General features: G+C 41.2%; 1 protein-coding gene across 5 annotated transcripts in view; it reads left to right on the top strand.

The window, feature by feature from the left end:
* The first annotated feature begins 4,923 nt into the window (after window positions 1-4,923).
* Window positions 4,924-20,633, top strand: part of Ppp1r12a (protein phosphatase 1 regulatory subunit 12A) — a 109,131-nt gene continuing 93,421 nt past the window's right edge. For 4 of the 5 annotated variants that reach the window (XM_040754934.1, XM_040754932.1, XM_040754935.1 and 1 more), the window contains exon 1: window positions 4,925-5,394. In XM_040754934.1, the coding sequence (XP_040610868.1) occupies window positions 5,158-5,394 (237 nt within the window). In that variant the 5' untranslated portion in view covers window positions 4,925-5,157. Of the gene's footprint in view, window positions 5,395-20,633 lie in introns of all 5 variants that reach the window. The other variant, XM_040754933.1, reaches the window with a different exon arrangement.

The raw sequence follows: 20,633 nt of genomic DNA, 5'->3' as shown, positions 1-20,633 counted from the left end.
GAACACACACACCCTGAATAATTCCCAGCATTGTGATAAACCTGTCTCCGACTTTGTACAGAAGACTTGTAGTGATCGAGTTACTCTACTTTGGATCCTGTGACAACTTTCCTGCTGCTGTGTGCTCCAACCCTGACTGTTTCCACACTTTTACGAATGTAAGTCACTCACTCCATGCTCCCCTCACATGTATTATCATGTGTGTGCTTAGTCAGTCTCCACTCCAGTGATTAGTTTGCATATCATTACCTTCCCCAAGACTTCCTGTAGACGTTGCTCCTATGTGCTCTCCACTTTGTCTCAGCCTGTGACCAAGACAAAGCAAAGACTGCATTCCCGTGGGTGGCTCAATGTAACGTGTTCATTTCCATCACACACAAAAAAAGAGTGTTTGCTTTTGATGAAAAGCTCCGTAGTGCAACGACTACTCCCTGAGTGTAAGCTCACTGATGGCAGGATACTTGATTTATTCAACTCATTCAGCAACTAGAATTCATGAATTCAGGAACCTAGAATTGATGAATGACAATAGGTGAATCACGATGACTCCAAGGGCCAACCTCAGATCCACCAAACTGTTGCATTCTCTATTTGTGGTACTGATGTGTCTGGGAGCCCCCACCTTTTACAACCCAGCCTCCCTGAAGGATTTCAGCAATTTGCTTTAAGACTCAGTCCCCATCAAGAGGTCCCTCCAGGTAGGAGGGATCAAATCCTCACGGTTCAAGAGACCTACAAGCTTCTCTTTTTTTTTTTTTTTTTTTTTTTTTGGTTTTTCGAGACAGGGTTTCTCTGTAGCTTTGGAGGCTGTCCTGGAACTCACTTTGTAGACCAGGCTGGCCTCGAACTCACAGAGATCCGCCTGCCTCTGCCTCCCAAGTGCTGGGATTAAAGGCGTGCGCCACCACCGCCCGGCCAAGCTTCTCTTAATAGGTCTAGACAAGAAATTTTATTCTCCATGAAAACTAGCCCCCACCATGACAACTACCAAAGACAGCTTTGATAAAACCTCTCTACTTGGTTTTGTCTTCTCCATCTTAACTAAAAAAAAAACAACCAATGATACTAAGCAGCAACATTTTTGTAAGTCAGCGTAAACAAACTTAGGAAATGTTATTTTAATTGAAATCTAATGGCATGCAAATGCACTTCCAATAGGTTTCTAGCCATCTCATAGGCTAGTTGCAACCACTTCAAGATAGGCAGGAAAACAGTTTTGAAAACCACTTCTCCTTTTTTCTCTCCCACCACAGAAATGCCCTGAGGCAAGGAAGCAGAGTTGTGATTTGTTGGAGCTAGGGAAAGAAAGGGAGCAAACACAATACAAAATCCTGACTCTTTTCCTTCTCATACATACTATCTCCTCAATCTTGAAGATGGCAGAACTAGTGTTTTTCACACCTACCAGAATTGAGAGAAGTAAATATCCTTAAAGTAGATGCCACTGTGTGTTATCACTGCACTTTTTCTTTTTTAATCTTACCCTGGGGAATTTAGAAGCTTACCTTGGGATTTAATTAGAAGAACAACTGAAGCCTCTCACAGCGTCTTTTAATCCAGCACTTGGGAGGATGAGGCAGGTAGATATTTGTGAGTTCAAGGCCAGCCTGGTCTACAAAGTGAGCTCCAGAATAGTCAGAAATGTTACACAGAGAAACCCCCATCTACAAAAACAAAAACAAAAATCTTAGCTTTATACCACTGTGTCCAACCACTAGTAACCTGTTTTCTAAATTTATATTTATTTATTTTTTTATTTTTTTACAAGACAGGGTTTCTCTGTATTGTTTTGGAGGCTGTCCGTCCAGCCTGGCCTCAAACTCACAGAGATCCACCTGCCTCTGCCTCCCGAGTGCTGAGATTAAAGGCGTGCTCCACCACCGCCCGGCCTGTTTTCTAAATTTATAAATAAAAGGCAGTATTGACTGTTGGTTAGATTCTGATTGGCAATCTCATTAGAATAATACTGTTTTGCTTTCATGGTCTTCTTTTATTTATTTATGACTTTAGGAAATGTTCTCTACTTACCAACGCAGCATATTTCCTTTAAAATAATTCTCTTTGGGCCGGGCAGTGGCGGTGCATCTTTAATCTCTACACTTGGGAGGCAGAGGCAACTGGACCTGTGTGAGTTTGAGGCCAGCCTAGTCTACAAAGCTACACAGAGAAACCCTGTCTCAACCATCACCCTAGCCCCCCCCCAAAAAAACTCTAAGCTCTCAAAGGGTTAACTAAACCATTAATAATAGTATTTATGGTTCTTGAATTTGGCAAAAAAAAGCAGTGATAAAGTATGTGAAACAATAAATTACTGATATTTATAGTCACTTGGTATTCCAATACTGGATATGAAACAGGTTGCAAGTTGTGTGTTATGGTGGTATGTTACCTTTTCAGCACTATGCCTACATTCTGTATAACTGCCAAATAGTCACTGGATTTCCAGGTTTGGGGGAACCAATGTAGTTGGTTCATGGAAATAGCAGTTACTACTTGTAGTATGCTAAGGTTAGGTCTTCGGGATAAAACCCGATGTAGCAGAACATCTCGCCTGAAGAGTTACAAGGGAGTTAACTGTTATAGCTTAGTACAAGGAACCACTGGGCTAAGGCGAGTCTCACTGACTTTGTACAGACACAAAAGATTTTAGATGCCAAGATCCAGAGCTAGAGACGAGTTTAAGTGTAGACCAAAGCAAGTTCAGGGGGTTCGTTGTTGACTCTGGTCAACTGTTTGTTTGGGACTCAGTATTTTATGTTTGCCAGCTGTAAACTTTTCCTTAGATTCTTAAACACATGCGCTTCCATCTTAACATTTCATTTGCCTTGAAGGAATTGAAATCCCCGAGCTCTAACTTGCATACAGGTCTTTAGGAAATGGAGATAACTGTGTTTCTTCAACTTCTGTTTACATCAATCACTCAGTAACTATGATATGAAATGGTCGCTTCTGTATGTCCTAATAAAAAGTTATGTTCATTTTTGAGTTAACTATAGGTATACAGTACACACATACACACATCCTAAAAACAGATCAAGTAGCAATTGGAAGAACTGCCTGACCTCAGAAGTTATGAAGGAAGAAAGGCTAAATTCCATGAAATTTGGACAAGTTAACAGCCCAAGATTTGAGGTTTCTGTTTATTTTCTTTTTAATTGGTAGCTTTGGGAAATTGGACTTAATTATGTTTTATTAATATTGTTTAGGTTTTTTATTATTCTTATATCCTTAAATAAGTGCTTGGATCAGAAATGGCATATCTTCCATCAAATTCTTCTTGCCCAAGGGAAAACTTGTGATAGCAATGTATATTCCAAGAGCATTTTTAACTGCTAATAAATACACCAGAATGTTCTCAGAAAACAAGGAAAAGCCGTTTTTCTAGGTAGATACTGGAGCAGACAAGGCTATCCTCAATTCCTTTCTTTTATTCTGAAGGCTGTGTTCTGTACAGAGGACTTTCATATTAAGAAAATTCACTACCCAACACCATTATAATCATTGGTATGTGGAGGTCCGATGCCACGATCCTTGGCACGTTTTTTGAAGACACAATAGTGTATTTCATGTTCGGCACGCTCGTTTTGTGTTTCAAAGGAGGTATTTTTATCTTATTGTAGATTCTATTAAAATTCCTAAAACTGACATTCAGAATATTCAGTTCTATAAGGAAGGTGATTCCCTAAGTAGATTTTACTCAATTATTCTAATGTAGTCTAAGAAAGGCAACATGATGAGAATAAGAAAGTTTTCACTGTAGTATCACCAGCAGGGGAGGAGAGGGGAGGCAGAGATGCGCAGCTCCTGCAAGCCTGACCCAGAATTGAAACTGTTTTGTGGGGGTAGTCTCAGTCTCAGACTGCAGGGTTTTATGACTTATTATAGACCTGAAGGGGGAGCGCTATTTAGAAAAGGCAAAGTTAAAACCCCTTTAAGATAATGTCTTTTACAGCTCGTGAATTTACAAAACGGGTTCAAAGAAATTCTATTTATTGTATTTTTCAGTGCCTAGGAAGTCACGACTTACTAGACGGGTATTCGATAAGTATTAGTCGAATTTATCCACATGCCTTTTGAATTCTAGACGCAGCCCAGGTCTTTACTCCATAGAAAGCAATGGAGCTGGAACCATAAATCCCTTAAAAGGTCAGGACCAGTTAACAAGGCTGAGCTAACCTCCTGGGCAGTGCCACACACACAGGCTGAAAGCCATGAAGGAAGAGGAATCAAAACAGGCTTAAAGAGACAGAAAAAACAAAACAACAATAACAAGCGAGCCTAAGAGGAAAGACATTTCTGCTGTGGGTGTTAGCAGGAAGCGACCGCAATTACCGTGGGTCATCATCGCCCTGTCAGTAGGCGATCACCTCGGTCACCGCCACCAGGGCCGCAGGGACGGCTCACGCCCCACTTTTAAAACGCTCGCGATCAAGACTGCGCGGCCCGGGTTCACCCGAGTTCCTTGGAAAGAGCAACCCCCCCAAGCACCTAAGGCTCGACCTGTGTCCACTCCATTCAAATCACGCAGCCAATAGGAAAACCCTCCGCCCTGGGCAGACGCGTCGCGCAGCAAGCAGGGCGAGCCCGGGAGGCAGGTCAAGCCCGGTACCGCCCGCCTCGGGTCTCCAGAGCCCTCGGTCCCGCAGGACAACCTTTCCTTCCCGGTCTCCTCCCTCCCTTTCCAGGATCGTCCCAGCCCCGGCAGTCCCAGCCACACCCGCTTCCCTCCGGTGGAGCCCCCGCCGCCGCACTCGGGCGGCCTCGCTCTTCCTGGGCCGGGCCGGAGGGCGGGGGGGGGGGAGGGAGGAGGGAGGCGGGGCGCGCATGCGCACTGGCCGCGGGGCGCCTCCCCGGTCGCGATCTCGCGAAGTTACGCTCAGCCGGGCCGCGGCTGACGGACGGGCGGGCGGGCGGACGAGCGGCCGTGCCGGGGGCGGGAGGGCGTCTGTGGGAGGAAGGGAGGTCCAGCTCTGCCGGGCTCGCCCCAGTGCTCTGTGGGATACTGGAAGTCTCGAGCGTCTCCTCCCCGGCTCGCAGGTCGGCTCCGGCCCGCTCTCGCAGCCACGGTCGCACACCCCCCGCGTCCCCTCGCCGCCGCCGCCGCCGCCGCCCCCTTCCCCCGCTCGCGATAAGAAGAGCCGGCGGCAGGAGAGGGGGATGAAGATGGCGGACGCGAAGCAGAAGCGGAACGAGCAGCTGAAGCGCTGGATCGGCTCGGAGACGGACCTCGAGCCTCCCGTGGTGAAGCGCCAGAAGACCAAGGTGAAGTTCGACGATGGCGCCGTCTTCCTGGCCGCCTGCTCCAGCGGCGACACGGACGAGGTCCTCAAGCTGCTGCACCGCGGCGCCGACGTCAATTACGCCAATGTGGACGGACTCACCGCCCTGCACCAGGTCTGTGCGCCCGACGCTCGCACTCCCACCCCCCCACCCCTGGGCCCACGTCGTGCTCGCGCCCCCGGGCCTCTCCCGGTCGCCCGTCCTGAGGCCCGGGGGGTTGGTGGCGGGAGACTCCCTGCTGCGGGTGAGGGGGCGGCTCCAGGCCCCCTCCAGATCCCCGCTGCCTGTGCGGTCGGGGGCCGGCTGGTTTCCTGGGAGCGGGGCAAGATGGGACTGTGGTCTCGTCGGGGGACCCCAGGGCCGTTTGTGGACATGTGTCTGTCTGGTCCTCTGGGTCAGGACCAGCAGGAGTGTGTAATGGGTTGTGCGGAGGCCCGGTGTCAGTGATCACTGTTGGGAGGGGGGCTGTTGGAAACCACTAACAGGGTGACTTGGGCAGATGGACCCCCACCCTCTCCTTGGCCTGGAGGTGGACATTGGTTTTGGTGTACTTTTTAGGAGTTGATTACAAATGATGATGATGATAATATGATAATAATAGTAATCAAGAACCATAGCCCCGGTGCCCTGAGCGAACGATTTCCTGTTTTCTCCTTTATTACTCTTGGTCACTGGGGAGGGGAAAACGGGGTGTAATTAACTAATCTGCAGAGGCTGAAAGAGACGGGGATGGTTGTGTATCGGGTGAGGGAGCCTTCCCAAAGTGGGCTTGCCCACCCCTCCCCTGAAATCTATGGATTCCTGTACTCGAAGAGTTTGTCGCAGTGTCACAGATCCCTGAGTCCTGGCTCCTGGAGTGTGCACCGGGGCTAGAAAGAGAAGAATAAACATTGCACTCTTCAAAGACAGTTGCCAAACTTTGGTTGTTTTTTTTCTTCTTTTGGGGTGGGGGCAGAAAAAAAGAAAGCTAATCACAAACTTTTCTCAAAATGGGTGCTCTGTGCACGTTAAAGTTTTATAGTAGTCCGATTGGGATCTCTCAGTGTTAGCCAAATAAGGAGAAACTATTGGCAATCCAGAGATAATGTTGCTTTGCCTTTAACAAGCCAAAAGCAACAAAACCCTTAAGAGTCCTGCTTGAAAAGCAAGTTTTAAGTGCTGATAATAGGTGCCATGGCATAAATTCTTTTATTTTCATAGTAAGCAACTTGGGATTACTAGGAAATTGACAATGAAAAAGACTTTGCTGGCTATCTCAAACTCGTCCTGGTTGTGTGGAAAATCAGCTTTATTTTAAATAATACTGTGGTTAAAAACTCATCTGGGTGGTTGAAACTTAGGGCTTCACACTTTGTATCTGAAGTCTACATTTTGTGGCTATTAACTTTGTACCTTTTAGAAAGGCATGGTATATTTTCCTTATTGCTTCCTGCTTTAGTAAGCGATGACCATTTTAAGTTTTATTTAATCAAACTCGCATATCACACTTGGCATTTAGCCTTTGTTTACAGAGCTGACGGGAAGGGTTGAAATGACTGACAATTTGCAGGACAGATCTGGAATTCAGAGTGGCACCCAGTGAAAAGTACAGCGTGGTATCTCTAATGTGCGAACTGCATCTGCCTAAAGCTTAAAGCATAGTATAACTCAAGATCACAACGCAGCTTTGGCATTAAAAAAATGTAATTACATAAAATGGTAAACAAAAAACTTAAGGTTCTCTTTCAAATGTCTGCAAGTTTTAGTGTGAAATTGTTTCTGAAACACAGTTACTGTATGTCAGAATACTTGGATAATGGTTCGTATCAGTGTGTTTTCTAACACTGCTAAGTAGAAACGTCAAGTTACTCTATGTGGAGAATTGTACTGGCTTGTAGGAAGAGGGCAATTCTCTCTTTTTTAATATTGCAAAAGCTGTTTAGACAGTAGAAAACACATGGAATTGACTTTGAAAGACTTGTGTTTCTCAGTTTCCACTTCCTTAAAGAGGCTGGGCCCACTGATATCTTTTGATTAACTGAATTCGGTGGTTGGTCTGGTGAGTGTACTTATATTCTTTATTATTGAGTGTTTTGTTTGGGTTGACAGGCACATAATGAGACGATTCTGAGTTTATGCCATTTGCCTAACTATTTGGGTGACTAGTCGAATATTTTAATACTCAGAAGATCATAAAGTAACTGAAATATTTGACCAGCCTAATTTCTCTTTAGTCTATTCAAATATTCACTCACCTTTTTAGTTTGGATAAAACAGCCCAAGTTTTTGTTAACAGGAGAGAAGTTCTGGGTACTTCACAACCCACAACTACACTTAACACCTGCATTTTCCTTCCATTTATAAGTGGTTTGTGTTTGAAAGTTTCTTTATTGGTTGAATGAGTTCTCATTGGAAGCAATGAAAGAAACTCAGCTACTGCTTTTTATCCCTTTGGTATAGAAATGCCATCCAAATAGAGAAAAAGCAGACTTCTGTCTTGGGCTGTAGATGGCCTTCCCCTTTCAGGTGTATGGTACTGTTGTCTGACTTTTTTTCTAGACCTGAGGGCTAGAGTACAATTTCAGTCTTGTTAGCTGGCAGTTGTTCACCTGCAGAGTTTTATTTATAGTCTGTGATTGTATCTGTATTTTAGCATGCTTTGTGAAGATTTTCAAGATTTATTGGGTTAGGCATAGAATGCCCTTTGCTGGTCTTTACTGATGTGCCTAAAATGCAAGAATGACAATTTCAAGTTTAGCTTTTTTATTTTAACCTCAGAATCTTTTTTTTCTGTGCCAGTAGTTTCCAAATCAATTTTCAGTTTCCATTCTTATACAGCGCCCAACTTTCTCTTATAAAATGAGATATAACTATATATTGTAATTTTAATTAAAAAATATATTGTTAAGTAGTCACATATATTCTGATCTGTTTCTTTGACGTAGGTTGACAGCTACTTTGTTTTCATAAAACATTTAAGGGATTCTTACCATTCAGAAAAAGATTTGTGATTGAGTTATAATCTTTTATATATTGTCACTTGTTTATATTTTCATGTCTTGAGATTATATAGGACCCTTTTTATGCAGTCTGAGTGTTCAGCTTTAGTTTTAAATCATCATGAATTTCAGCTCAATTCAGACTAAAGCACCGTTCCTCACTAAGCTCTACTTTACACTGACACCTTTCTGTTAATGATGTCATCAGTCTCAAGATAAAGTTAGACATTTTTGTTACAGATTGCTCATCTCCCTGTGTACCTATGTCCAGTCAATCACCTGTCCTTTCTTCAGAATCACCTTTGTATTAGTTCTTTTCCTTGCTAGTTTGATTACCAATCTGTTCTGTGCACTTATATTTTTATCCTGGTATTATAGTAACAATTTGTGTTCCTATCTTTGTGTGTGTGTGTGTGTGTGAAGTTTAGTCCAGGATACATACTGATTTCAGATGATTTAACGATCCTGTGTTGTGCCTGTCCTCTTTACAGGTTTAAAACATTGTCATTAGCTTATGCTTGCCAACTGGAATTGGTGAACTTACTTTCATTGGAAATGAAATTTCCAATTTTTGCAATCTTTGCAATTTTTTTATTTCAATCTCTTTTCCTCTGCTAGAATATCCTCTCTTTACCAGCCCAAATTAGTTTTCTTTAAGGTTCCATCCAACTGCCAACTAGAAGGGATCTTTCTTTGTATAACTGTGGTGGCGGAGACACATGCCTTCTTCTGAAGGACTCAGTGTACTCATGTTCTGTTCGTCTTGGTTATTAACACACTTCTTGCTGGATACTATCTGCAAGCTCCTTTCTTAAAAGAATCAGGACCCATATGTTTCCAGGGGCTGACTCACTAAAAGAATTGTATTGAATTGTATGCTATATTTCCTTTCATGAATAAGTCTTATGGTTATTTGTATACTGTGATATATCCATATATTTATAGTATCGGTCCAATAGTATAGAATTTTGTTTTTGTGAAATACATGGAAAACTTGGAAATGGATGTTTGTACATTTCTTTTGAGATTTATGGTATTTCTAAGTATCATCCCATTCCATTAAAAAGTCCTAAACCAGCTTCAGTTTTGATTAAGTAGGGAAGATACATTTAGTTGAACCATTAGTTAACAACTTCATAAGAACCCGAGGTAGATGCTATAGTTTAAACTGTGTTCTTTTGTAATTTTACAACAATAACCCCTAGTTTCCAACTAGACAGACTTGTAGATAAGCTCAGTATTAAATCATTTTGCTCTTAAATACAAGTTTTATCAACATGAAAGGGACCTGTTGAAAGCTTCTTAGTAAAATGAAGGAAGAGTGTAGTGTAGTTTTTCCTTAAGAAGCAAAATGTTAGAGGTACTAGAAGTGATTAATTCTGAATTGCTTGCTGCAGAATAGATCAGGTGCTATATATGAGCAATCTGTTTTAAACTGAATGCATTTATAGTTTTTGTAACCTTTTCCTCTTATATTTTTGCAGTGAAATGTTAAGGTTTTGGAACGGTTATAAAAACATTAAAATTTCTGTTAAAAATGTATGTGGGAATTATTTTTTCACATGCTGATGGTACTTTATGTTGATGGCTCATTAGACTTTTTATTGAAATCCTCCAAAATCCATTTTTTCAGTTTATTAAACAAATCGCCAAGCCCAAGCTGGTCCCTTACTTGCCAGAGTAAATGGGCAATCTAGCCATATATGGGGTGTGCTGGTACGGCGCAGCGCCTGCCTGCTGCTGGTGGAGGGCCTTCTCTGCAGTTGCTGGCTCTGTGCTTCCTGGCAGCAGCTCTGTGGTCTGACTTTGAAGTGTCATAACCAAGACTATCTTTCAGGAGCTGTAGCTTCAGTGTGATTGCAAACTGTGACTGAGCGTTTTCTGGTGTAGTCAGGTAGAAGCTCTGGGTAGAGCAAAGGAAGCTTTTGCCACCCCTCTCTGACATGTTCTTCATGCTCTATCAGCAAGAGAAACACATGCCAAAGTCTAAAAGGTTTTGAAGAAAGGGCTTTTAGAAACCTTATTAGGGGTGAGGATAAAACATTATTTTATTACTACTGCAATATTACTTCCTGACACTTCCTAAAGGTGCTGTTTTCATTGCTTTGGAGTCTGTTTAATAATAGCCATCTTTTATTATACCTTCTTTTGAAGACCCCTAGCAGTTCCTTTAAGTTTAAGTTAGCGTTGAATGTGCAGTAGCCATGACTTGCTAGTATTTTAGAAATGTTATCACTTTAATTCTCACAGATGCCTTCCTGTGCTCAAGGTTGTCAACACAATGAATGACAGGATTGGAGTTCTAGAGCACCTGAGTGCAGAGCCCACTCGTTAGTCTAGGTTCCTGCTTTTTTAAAACAGGGTTTCTCTCTCTCCATGCAATCCTGACTGTCCTGGAGCTCGATACATAGATGATCCTGGCCTCACACTCACAAGAGCTCCTCCTGCCTCTGCTTCCTGAGTTCTGGGGTTAAAGGTGTGCCATCATGCCCAGTGCCCTAGTTTAAATCTGAAGAAGAAACACTTCAATCTTCCTGTGATTGTATTGCTTAGTATTTGAGAGTTTTCTCTGCCTGGATACATTTGTTTTCTTAATCTATTTTTGTTTTAAATACACTCAAGATCTTTTGATGGTAATTAAAATACAATAGTAATATATTTAAATTAATCTAGAATTTAAAATTGCCCTAAATTTTAGGCCTTGCCAAGATGGTTTTCCTAATCATTAATAAAGGACTACTTGATCATGTGCGTTTTTTGTTCTGTTTTTTATAATTTACAAAGGAAATTGCTACAAAAATACTCCCCTTTTTCAGAATATAGAATTAGTTTTTCTTTTCATTTTTCTTATAGTAACAATTTGTATTACTGCATTTGGTATGCACTTATTTACAGTGATGTTTATACCTAATTGTACATTATGTTCTTGGAGACAAGTTATAGGCAGATTCTAAAGAAGACAGTCTCAGCTAGACATGGTGACACCAACTTTTTAATCCTAGCACTATGGAAGGCCGAGACAGGCAGATCTTTGAGTTTCAGGATGGCCAGGGCTACATAGTGAGGGTCTGTCAAAAGAAAAAATAATCTCAGCTAGTCATCACTATGCAACGTAATTTCTTGTGTACAGTGATCAATGATATTCTTAATCAGGATGCGGGATATTACACAAAATGCTAATAGTGTGGCTTCTGAGCTAGTAAAATGGCCTTTTCATGTTAATTGTGTTTAATTTGCCTCTTGTTGATAAGAATATGTATTCTATGAATTAGTTTACAAAGTGTAACCAAGTTACAGTTCAGTTCTCAGTTTGGAAAGAATGAATTTTTTTGTTTTGATAAAAATGGGACATATTATTTATTATCTATTATAAGTTCTCTGGGTTTTATTTACATGACCATATTTATTTTAGTCACTAAAAATACATTTTGTTTTCGTGTGCTCCATCAGAGAATTTAAAACAAGTAGTTTGATCACCTGGTAGTGTCATCATTTCACAAATTAATGGAGTATTGTAACAACAGAAGGATACAGCATCAAAATAAAGGGCAGTTGAGATTCACATGTTAATCTAGAAAATCATCAAGAGACTGATTGACACAGATGTTGTGCTTTGGTGAAAATACAGTTGTAGCTAAGGCCGACCAGATCCCATGACTGTACCTTGTGTTCTGCTTTTACTAGGGCATGGTGTACAGGTAGTGGCATTCTGTATCATCATCATAGTTTAAGCACCACAGTCCTTGAATACATAATAGGAAGCAAGAAGGAATTTATCTGAAAGGATTTGGGAGATTGGTTAAACCTTTGAGATCATTGATTCCATATTAGATGTTTCCTTTGTGTTTCTTGTTATCCTCTGGAATGTATTTCCAGCTTATTTTTATTAAGGTACAGCTCAAAGCACAAAGTGTAAGTGGTCTTGACCTCTGAAGCACACGGTGTTTCTTTGCACTTTGTAAACCATATTTTTAGCATTTATATATTATATAAGAAGTGTGTCTTAGCCGGGCAGTGGTGGCGCACGCCTTTAATCCCAGCACTTGGGAGGCAGAGGCAGGCGGATCTCTGTGAGTTCGAGGCCGGGCTGGACCGATAGCCTCCGAAACAATACAGAGAAACCCTGTCTCGTAAAAACCAAAAAAAAAAAAAAAAAAAAAAAAAAGAAGTGTGTCTTATCTTCAGACAAAATAGAAAATCCTTTACGTAGATATATTTCTTATCTGCATTTATTTCAGTAGGTGCAGTGTCTTAATTTTTTTTTTGAAAACTGAATATTGTCATTTTTAACAGAGTTCATAGAAAATGAACCAGTAAGTAATTGGCCTGGACAACTATGACAGTATTTACAGCATTAAAAATATGTGAGAGGCAGGGTGTTGTGGTACATACTTTTAATCCCAGCACTTGGGAGGCAGAGAGGCCTACCTCTGGGCTGTTTGAGGCCAGCTTGGCCTACATAGTGAGTTCCAGGGCAGCAGTGGGAGCCCCTGTCTCAAAGTGGGGGTGGGGGACAGGTATCAAAACAGCCTATGCCAACATCTTAAAATAATCTGTTTTAGATTTACTTCAAAGTGGAATATATTACTGATTACTGATACAAGTCGAGTTTTGCCAAGTTTGTGTAATTTAGTTTAAAAATGAGTATCTTTAAACAAATCCTTAGTATCCATTTAGGAAAGGATTCCTTGGTAGCATAGCAATAAAAATAGTACATACATTGTAGTGATGCTAATTACAGAGTCTCTTCTGAATGCCTTCATTATGGATCCCTCATATGCCAGAATTTTCTGACCTCACTTGTATTTTGGGTGCTTATCTTTCCATTGTTGTGCTGGCTAGCCATAAAAAGGCAGGCGTCACTTCTGCCTTACTGCCCTCAGTGCCCACTTGACTCAAATGTTCTCATGGGTGGAGACATTCCACATTGTCATGTGTCATATAGGCATTTCTGAAATGACATTCACTAGAAACCATGGAAAGCAATGAAAGCATCTCTCAGCTGTCACCTTTCTAGTAACCTATTTAAGTATGTTATGTGCAGAGAGAGAGCGAGCGAGCGAGGGCGAGCGCCTTACCTGATAGAAAGCTTTTGCTTGACTATTCCCTCATATTGACCTGGTTGCGTTTTGGTTTAATGAGGCCATTTAGAAGATTGTACAAAGTGCCACTTTCTGCAGTATTAGATAATACAAAGGAGATTGGATTTGATGAGGTGTGAGTGATGCCTTCTTTGTTTGGTAGTCATATAGAAAAGTATTTCTTCATGAACTAATTGAAGTACACAAGTTTGCATGCACATGCACATTCATGAATAATCCTTATGTTGAGGTTTTATATTTTTATAATATGTAAAATTATATAATAAATGTATAGATGGAAATATCTGTGCTTTGCAACATTTGTAGACCTCTTGGCATCATTAGCTCTAGAACATCTTTATGAATAGCCTCTATATTAAATTATATCCAGGAAGTTACATTTTGAAAAGTTGTTTACATGGAGTTGTATCTGGCACATAAGATGATTGGTATCATTGGTAGTGTCAGTAATTACATATTTTTTACAAAGCTTATTTTAAAACATTTATTGCTTGAGAATTGCATACACACATGTAAGGTATTTTGATCAAATGCATCTCTCCATTCTCTTTCTTCCAGCTCCTCCCCTATCCCATCCCTATTCCTTCCCAATTTCATATGTTCTATTTTTATTTTTTTGGTTTTTACGAGACAGGGTGTCTCTGTATTGTTTTGGAGGCTGTCAGTCCAGCCTGGCCTCGAACTCACAGAGATCCACCTGCCTCTGCCTCCCGAGTGCTGGGATTAAAGGCATGCGCCACCACCGCCCGGCCATATGTTCTATTTTTGAAACCTACCAAGTCTGCTTAGTGTTGCCAATACAGGTGTGGAGGCCTCATCCCTAAAAAGCCCAGATTTTTCTTTCCTCAAGCAGTTGTCAATAGTTCTTCAGCTAGAAGTATAGCTTCCATGGTTCATGTGTGCAACTGTCCTATCATGTCATGAAAACTGTGTTAAACCTGACAGTTTGAATATTTGTATGTATATGTTTTTGTTCCTAACAAGTTTCGATGCTGCTGTATACAGATTTGGATGCAGTATATTTTGTTAAAGGCATGTTAATGAATCTGTGTAGTTTTTCTTAAAATTTTTTGAACAGATCTCATGTTCAGAAATTTCTGTATCCTTCCAAAGTACATTGGGCAGTGCACACAAAGGCACAGAATCTGTCTTTTCCTTTGACAATGTCTGTTGTAACTTATCCTTTCTGCCATCATTTCCACACTAAAATATCTAAATGTCTAATCTCAGTGTGTTTATCTTAGATATGAAAACCTAAACCGTTACTAAGACTTCAGTATTTTCTGCATTTGTTTTTGTTGTTGCTTGCTTTTGAGACAGGGTTTCATGTAGTCCAGGCTAACCTTGAAATCCTGATCCTCCTGCCTCAGCCTCTTATCTCCTTTTTATTTCTTAGCATTGTTTACATTTATGCTTATTGTTACAAATGAATATTATTTCAAGTAGAAATGCCTAGGTAATTAAAACTGCATTTAAAAAATGGATGTTTAGTGCTAATCATAGGATCAGGGTTGAAAATAGCACCTTAAAAGTTTAATAAACTCACTTTAATACAAGTATGTAATTACCTATAAATGGGATTATACTTAGTTTTCTGGTATACAATCTATTTTTAAAATTACTCATCAACTTTGTTAATCAGTGTTGATACACAGGTTGCCCTTAATGGCTATGTGGAATTTTACTCTGTGTGTGTAAATTTATCTTTCTAATTTGATGAAAGTTTAGTATCTTTCCACTTTTTCATGATATAGCATGTAAATGTTCATCTTAACTCATTATATTGTATTTTGTGAATTGCTTCCAAAAAGTGTCACCTAAAGTTTTGTTTTGCTCAAAATTTTATGTTGGTTTTGTACTTGTTTATAGAAGACCTTTTTTCACTGATGCTTCTAGCATATGAAATATGGCAAACTGACCTTGAACATTGACAGCAGATGACACATCTGTTAAGATCGTGGCATGATGTCATCCTCCATAAGTCACCCATAGGAACATTATTTTATTGTTTCATTACTCTATGTGAATGTGTAAGATTTGTTGTATTCACTGAGAGAAATAGTTAGAAAAGAGACAGGATCAAAGTATTCTTCCTCGCCCACCTCCTTTATCTTCTTTTGATATGAATGTGTATGTATGCACTTGTGTGTGTATGTGTGTGAGAGAGAGAGAGAGAGAGAGGGAGGGAGGGAGGGAGGGAGGGAGGGAGGGAGGGAGGGAGGGAGGGAAGGAAAAAGAACACATGGGTGTATCTGTTGTCTCCAGGTCTCTCCTATTTCAGTTAAACAGTCTCCATTTTATTAGTAAGTCTCTCTCTCTCTCTCTCTCTCTCTCTCTCTCTCTCTCTCTCTCTCTCTCTCTCTCTCTCTCTCTCACACACACACACACACACACACACACACACACACACACAGGTTCTTTTTAATAAAATGAAGTTGCTTAGGCTTCAGGAACATGCAAGTCAAACCCGCAGTGAGATACCCATTTCACAGCTTCTAGGATTGCTGTAATAAAGATAGACAAGTGGAATTTGGAACCCTCCTATATTGTTGGCAGTAATGTAAAACATGTAGCCGCCTTTTTTTTTTTTTGCAATTTTAAAATGCTTTCTTTTTTTGTTTGTTTTTCTTTTTTATATTTAAATTAGAAACAAGCTTGCTTCACACTTCAATCCCACCTCCCTCTTCCTCCCTTGCTCCCCCACCTCCTCACCCCACCCCACCCTCTCCTCCTCAGGGAGGGTTAGGCCCTCTATGGGGGATCTCCAGAGTGTCATTTCCTTCAGGGCAGGGTCTAGGTCCTTCCTCATGTGTCCAGGCTGAGAGAGCTTCTCTCCATGCAGAATGGGCTCAAGTCCATTAGTATGCCAAGGATAAATACTGATCTAGTACCTAAGGCCTCCTCACTAACACCCACATTCAGGAGGTCTGGATCAGTCCCATGCTGGCCTCTCAGCCATCAGTCTGGAGTCCATGTGCTTCCCTTGTTCAGGTCAGCTGTTTCTGTGGGCTTTACCCCCTGGTCTTGACCCCTTTTCTCATCACTCCTCCCTCTCTGTAACTGGTTTCCAGGAGTTCAGTTCAGTGTTTAACTTGTGGGTGTCTGCCTCTGCTTCCCTCAGTCACTGGATGAAGGCTCTAGGATGTAGCCGCATTTTTTAATTACCGAAATTTTATTTATGTGCGTGTGTGAGAGAGAATGTGTGTGAAGACTGGAGCCCGCATGAAGGACAGTTTTGGAGAATCATTTGTCTCTACTGTGTGTTCTGGGAATCAGACTCAAGTGAGCAGGCTTGCATTTTCCCCACTTAGCCATCTCAGCAGCCCCACTTTAAAGCAGCTCATTTCTTTATATGCACTTCTACACTGTATATTATATATGTGTGTAGTGAATCTAGAATTCTGAGTAAATGGCCACATTTTAATGCAAAAGTGTTTATTTACTACTGAGAATTGAAGCATTGGCAATCACAAACCTTAGCTGAACTCAGCATTTTTCGGTGGAGTTAATAACAAACAAGATGGCCTGTGTTGCTTTAGCACAGCTTGCTGTCCGCTAGAGTGGATAGGTAAACATACAAGCAGCCATGAATTTCTATCCATTATGTGTAGTGACCTGGAGTTGTAGTGCTACCGAGTGTTGTATAAGCACGTGAAGGCACGTCTACACTAGAGTCAGGCCTAGGGGAAGCCCTTTTGTTGCTGATTGGCAGACCGAAGTTATCACAGGTTGTGAATGAGAGAGGTGTTTGGGAGACTACGTCAGAGAGAGAGAGAACAGCATATACAGAGACCAGGTGGTGAGCAGATGTGGACAGTACACTGAGAAAAGATAAGGCCAGAGGCAGGGGAATGGTTTCCAAAGCTCAGGAGCTTTGGAACTCTAACTAGCAAGCTTATAGTTGGGCTAAAAATAGATTGGTTAAAGATATAGTTAAGACAAGGAATTGATAGGTACTAAAGTAGTAGTGGATTGTCCTGGGAGAGCAAAAGCCAAAGATCTGTGTGGCCTGAATCTGATTTACATTACTATGTAAATGAGGGTGTATGTCATGTGCTCACTGCTCATCTAAAGAGGGAAGTATGTAAGAATGACTGAGGCAGGCAGACAAGAAACAAGAAATTACAGGGAGTGTGAACAGTGTTCTAAAGGATATGTGGTTGTTGTGCTAGCACAGATGAGCATTGTGTATGCTCCTAACTACATGTTATAGATTGAGTTGGGGGAGGGGTTGCACTTAGTCTATTCTCTGAGCTCTTTTCTGTTTGCTGAAACTTGGATGACCAAATAAAAAAGTTATTTAAAAAATCCACAAGAATTCATATGCCTAAAGTAAATCTATTCTCTCTCTCTCTTTAACTCTTGCTGTAGATCTCAGTTTTAGGATACTTCATGATTTCTGAGAAGTGTTAGGAGCAGGTGTTTTGAGGGATGTGATGTGAGTGACGGAACAGTGTGGAAAGAGTAGTGGAGTGGTTGTAGTGACTGCAGGTCCTTCCTCAGCTGAGATGATGCGCTGTGAAAGTGAGCTCAGAAGTAAGAGGACAGTTGCTAGGAGCTTGCTGGACTTTCCTAAGAATCATGAAGTTAGGAATTTCTCCAACTTCACTCAACTTCCTTCAGCGTCTAAATTTACTCAGTAGTGTTTTCAGGAAAAAGAAAACATTTCCCATTGCAAAGAAATATAATAGCTGGGTAGGCTTTTCTTATGTGTAATATGTCGTTATGATTTTGTCCAAAATATTACTAAACATACTTTGGATTTCTACAATTTTTCTTTTGACATTTTCATTTTAAATTAATTTTTTTTGTTGTACAGTCCATGAGGAAAGCAGCTCTTATACAGAATCCTTTTTTTGTTGGTTTGATTTGGTTTTTCTAGATAGGGTTTCTTTGTGTAGCTTTGGAGCCTGTCCTGGAACTCTGTAGACCAGGCTGGACTCGAACTCACAGAGATCCACCTGCCTCTGCCTCCCGAATGCAGGGATTAAAGCCTTGTGCCACCACTGCCCAGCATCTTAAACAGAATCTTGTGGGCTATTTTGATCCGGAGCAAGCTTGTTTTAGCTTAAATGAACCAGGAAGTAGTTAGCATATGCTGAATTCTAACTCTACTGTGCCGTTTTCTCTTTTCTACCTACCTTTGACTTCTAATCTTGGGGTGGCATGTGTACACGTGTGACATGAACTGATGGCTTCTAAATTACCCTTTCTAAAAACACACTAATGTGAAAAAGGCTGCTTGAAAGACTATGTGTGTTATACCATCTGGAGACAACCCATTTGTGTAGGACAAAAATGTGGAAATTACTTTATATGTTAACAGTGACTGAAATAGACATTTTTAATTATGCCATCTTTTAATGTTTTACAAGCAAAAAAATTCTCCTGTTTGGACAAGGGGGGAACTGCCTAAATGACTACTTCTGGTAATATTTTAAGGGTTAAGTGTAGATAATTGGACATAATAGAATATTAGCTTGCTAGTTTGTTAAGGGATTGGTGTTGATGGTTACATGCTTATTTCTGTATTGTTTTTCTTTTTCACCCTTCTGCTTCTTGAGGAAAGGACTGGTAATGTGATAGACGCCTCAGGAGAGTTCTCACGTGACTTCTTTTTAAATGTAGCATTGGCAAGTTAACTCAGAAAGTTCGGAAACAAGTTGATTACTAAAAAGGCAAATCATGGTGCAGGCATAACTGGATGCTGGCATGTAGAAGACTGCAGATAAATCCATGTCTATCCCCACGAATAAAACTTTAAGTCCGAATGGATCAAAGACCTAAACATAAATCCAGCCACACTGAACCTCTTAGAAGAGAAAGTAGGAGGCACCCTTGAATGAATTGGTACAGGAGAATGCTTCCTGAACATAACACCAGTAACACAGACCTGAAATTGACAATTAATAAATGGGACCTCCTGAAACTGAGAAGCTTCTGTAAGGCAAAGGACACAGTCAGCAAGGCAAAAAGGCAGCCCACAGAATGGGAAAAGATATTCACTAACCCCACATCTGACAGAGGGCTGATCTCCAAAATTTACAAAGAACTCAAGAAGCTAGTCTCCAAAATACCAAAGGATCCAATTAACTAAACTAAATAGAGAATCTCAATAGAGGAATCTAAAATGGCTGATAGACACTTAAGAAAGTGCTCAACATCCTTAGCCATTAGGGAAATGCAAATCAAAACAACTCTGAGATACCATCTCACTCCTGTCAGAATGGCTAAAATCAAAAACACCAATGACAATTTGTGCTCGAGAGAAAGGGGAACACTCCTCCACTGCTGGTGAGAGTACCAACTCATACAGCCACTTTGGAAATCAGTATAGAGATTCCTCAGGAAAATGGGAATCAGTCTACCACAAGATCCAGCAATTCCATTCTTAGGTAAATACCCAAAAGATTCCCATTCACACAACAAGGATGTCTGTTCCACTATGTTCATAGCAGCATTATTTGTAATAGCCAGAACCTAGAATCAACCTAGATGCCCCTCAACTGAAGAATGGATGGAGAAAATGTGGTACATTTACACAATGGAGTACTACTCAGCGGGGAAAAAAAAATGGAACCTTAAAATTTGCAGGCAAATGGATGGCACTAGAAGAAACTATCCTGAGTGAGGTAGCCGAGTCACAAAAAAGACAAACATGGTGTGAACTCACTCATATATGGGTTTTAGACATGAAGCAGGGGAGTGCCCGTCTATAATCCCACCGCTAGAGAGTCTGGGAAACAGGGAGGACACTAAGAGAGATATGCATAGTACCCCACAGAAGGGGAACAGGACAGGATCTCCTGAGTGGATTGGGAGTATGGAGGGAGGGGACAGGGAGCTGGGGAAAAGTGAGGGAGAGAAGAGAAGGGGAGAGGAGGACATGGGGGAGCAGGAAGGTTGAGTCAGAGGAAGAATAGAGGAGAGCAGGATGAGAGATACCATAATAGAGGGAGTAATTATAGGTTTGAGGAGAGATCTGGCACTAGTGAGATTTCCAGAGATCTACAAGGATGACACCAACTGGCAATCTAAACAGTAGTGGAGAGGCTACCTTAAATGTCTTTCCCTGATAATGAGATTGAGTACTACCTTATATGCTATCCTAGAGTCTTTATCCAGTGGCTGATGAAAGCAGAGGCAGACACCCACAGCTAAACACTGAACTGAACTCCTGGAAACCAGTTGCAGAAAGGGAGGAGTGATGAGCGAAGGATCACGACCAGGCGGGCAAAACCTTGACCTGAACAAGGGGGAGCTCATGGACCCC

The sequence above is a fragment of the Mesocricetus auratus genome, unplaced genomic scaffold, assembly GCF_017639785.1.
Source record: "Mesocricetus auratus isolate SY011 unplaced genomic scaffold, BCM_Maur_2.0 Super-Scaffold_100011, whole genome shotgun sequence".
In the NCBI taxonomy this organism is placed as follows: Eukaryota; Metazoa; Chordata; class Mammalia; order Rodentia; family Cricetidae; genus Mesocricetus; species Mesocricetus auratus.
This window is presented reverse-complemented; position numbering and strand designations above follow the sequence as displayed.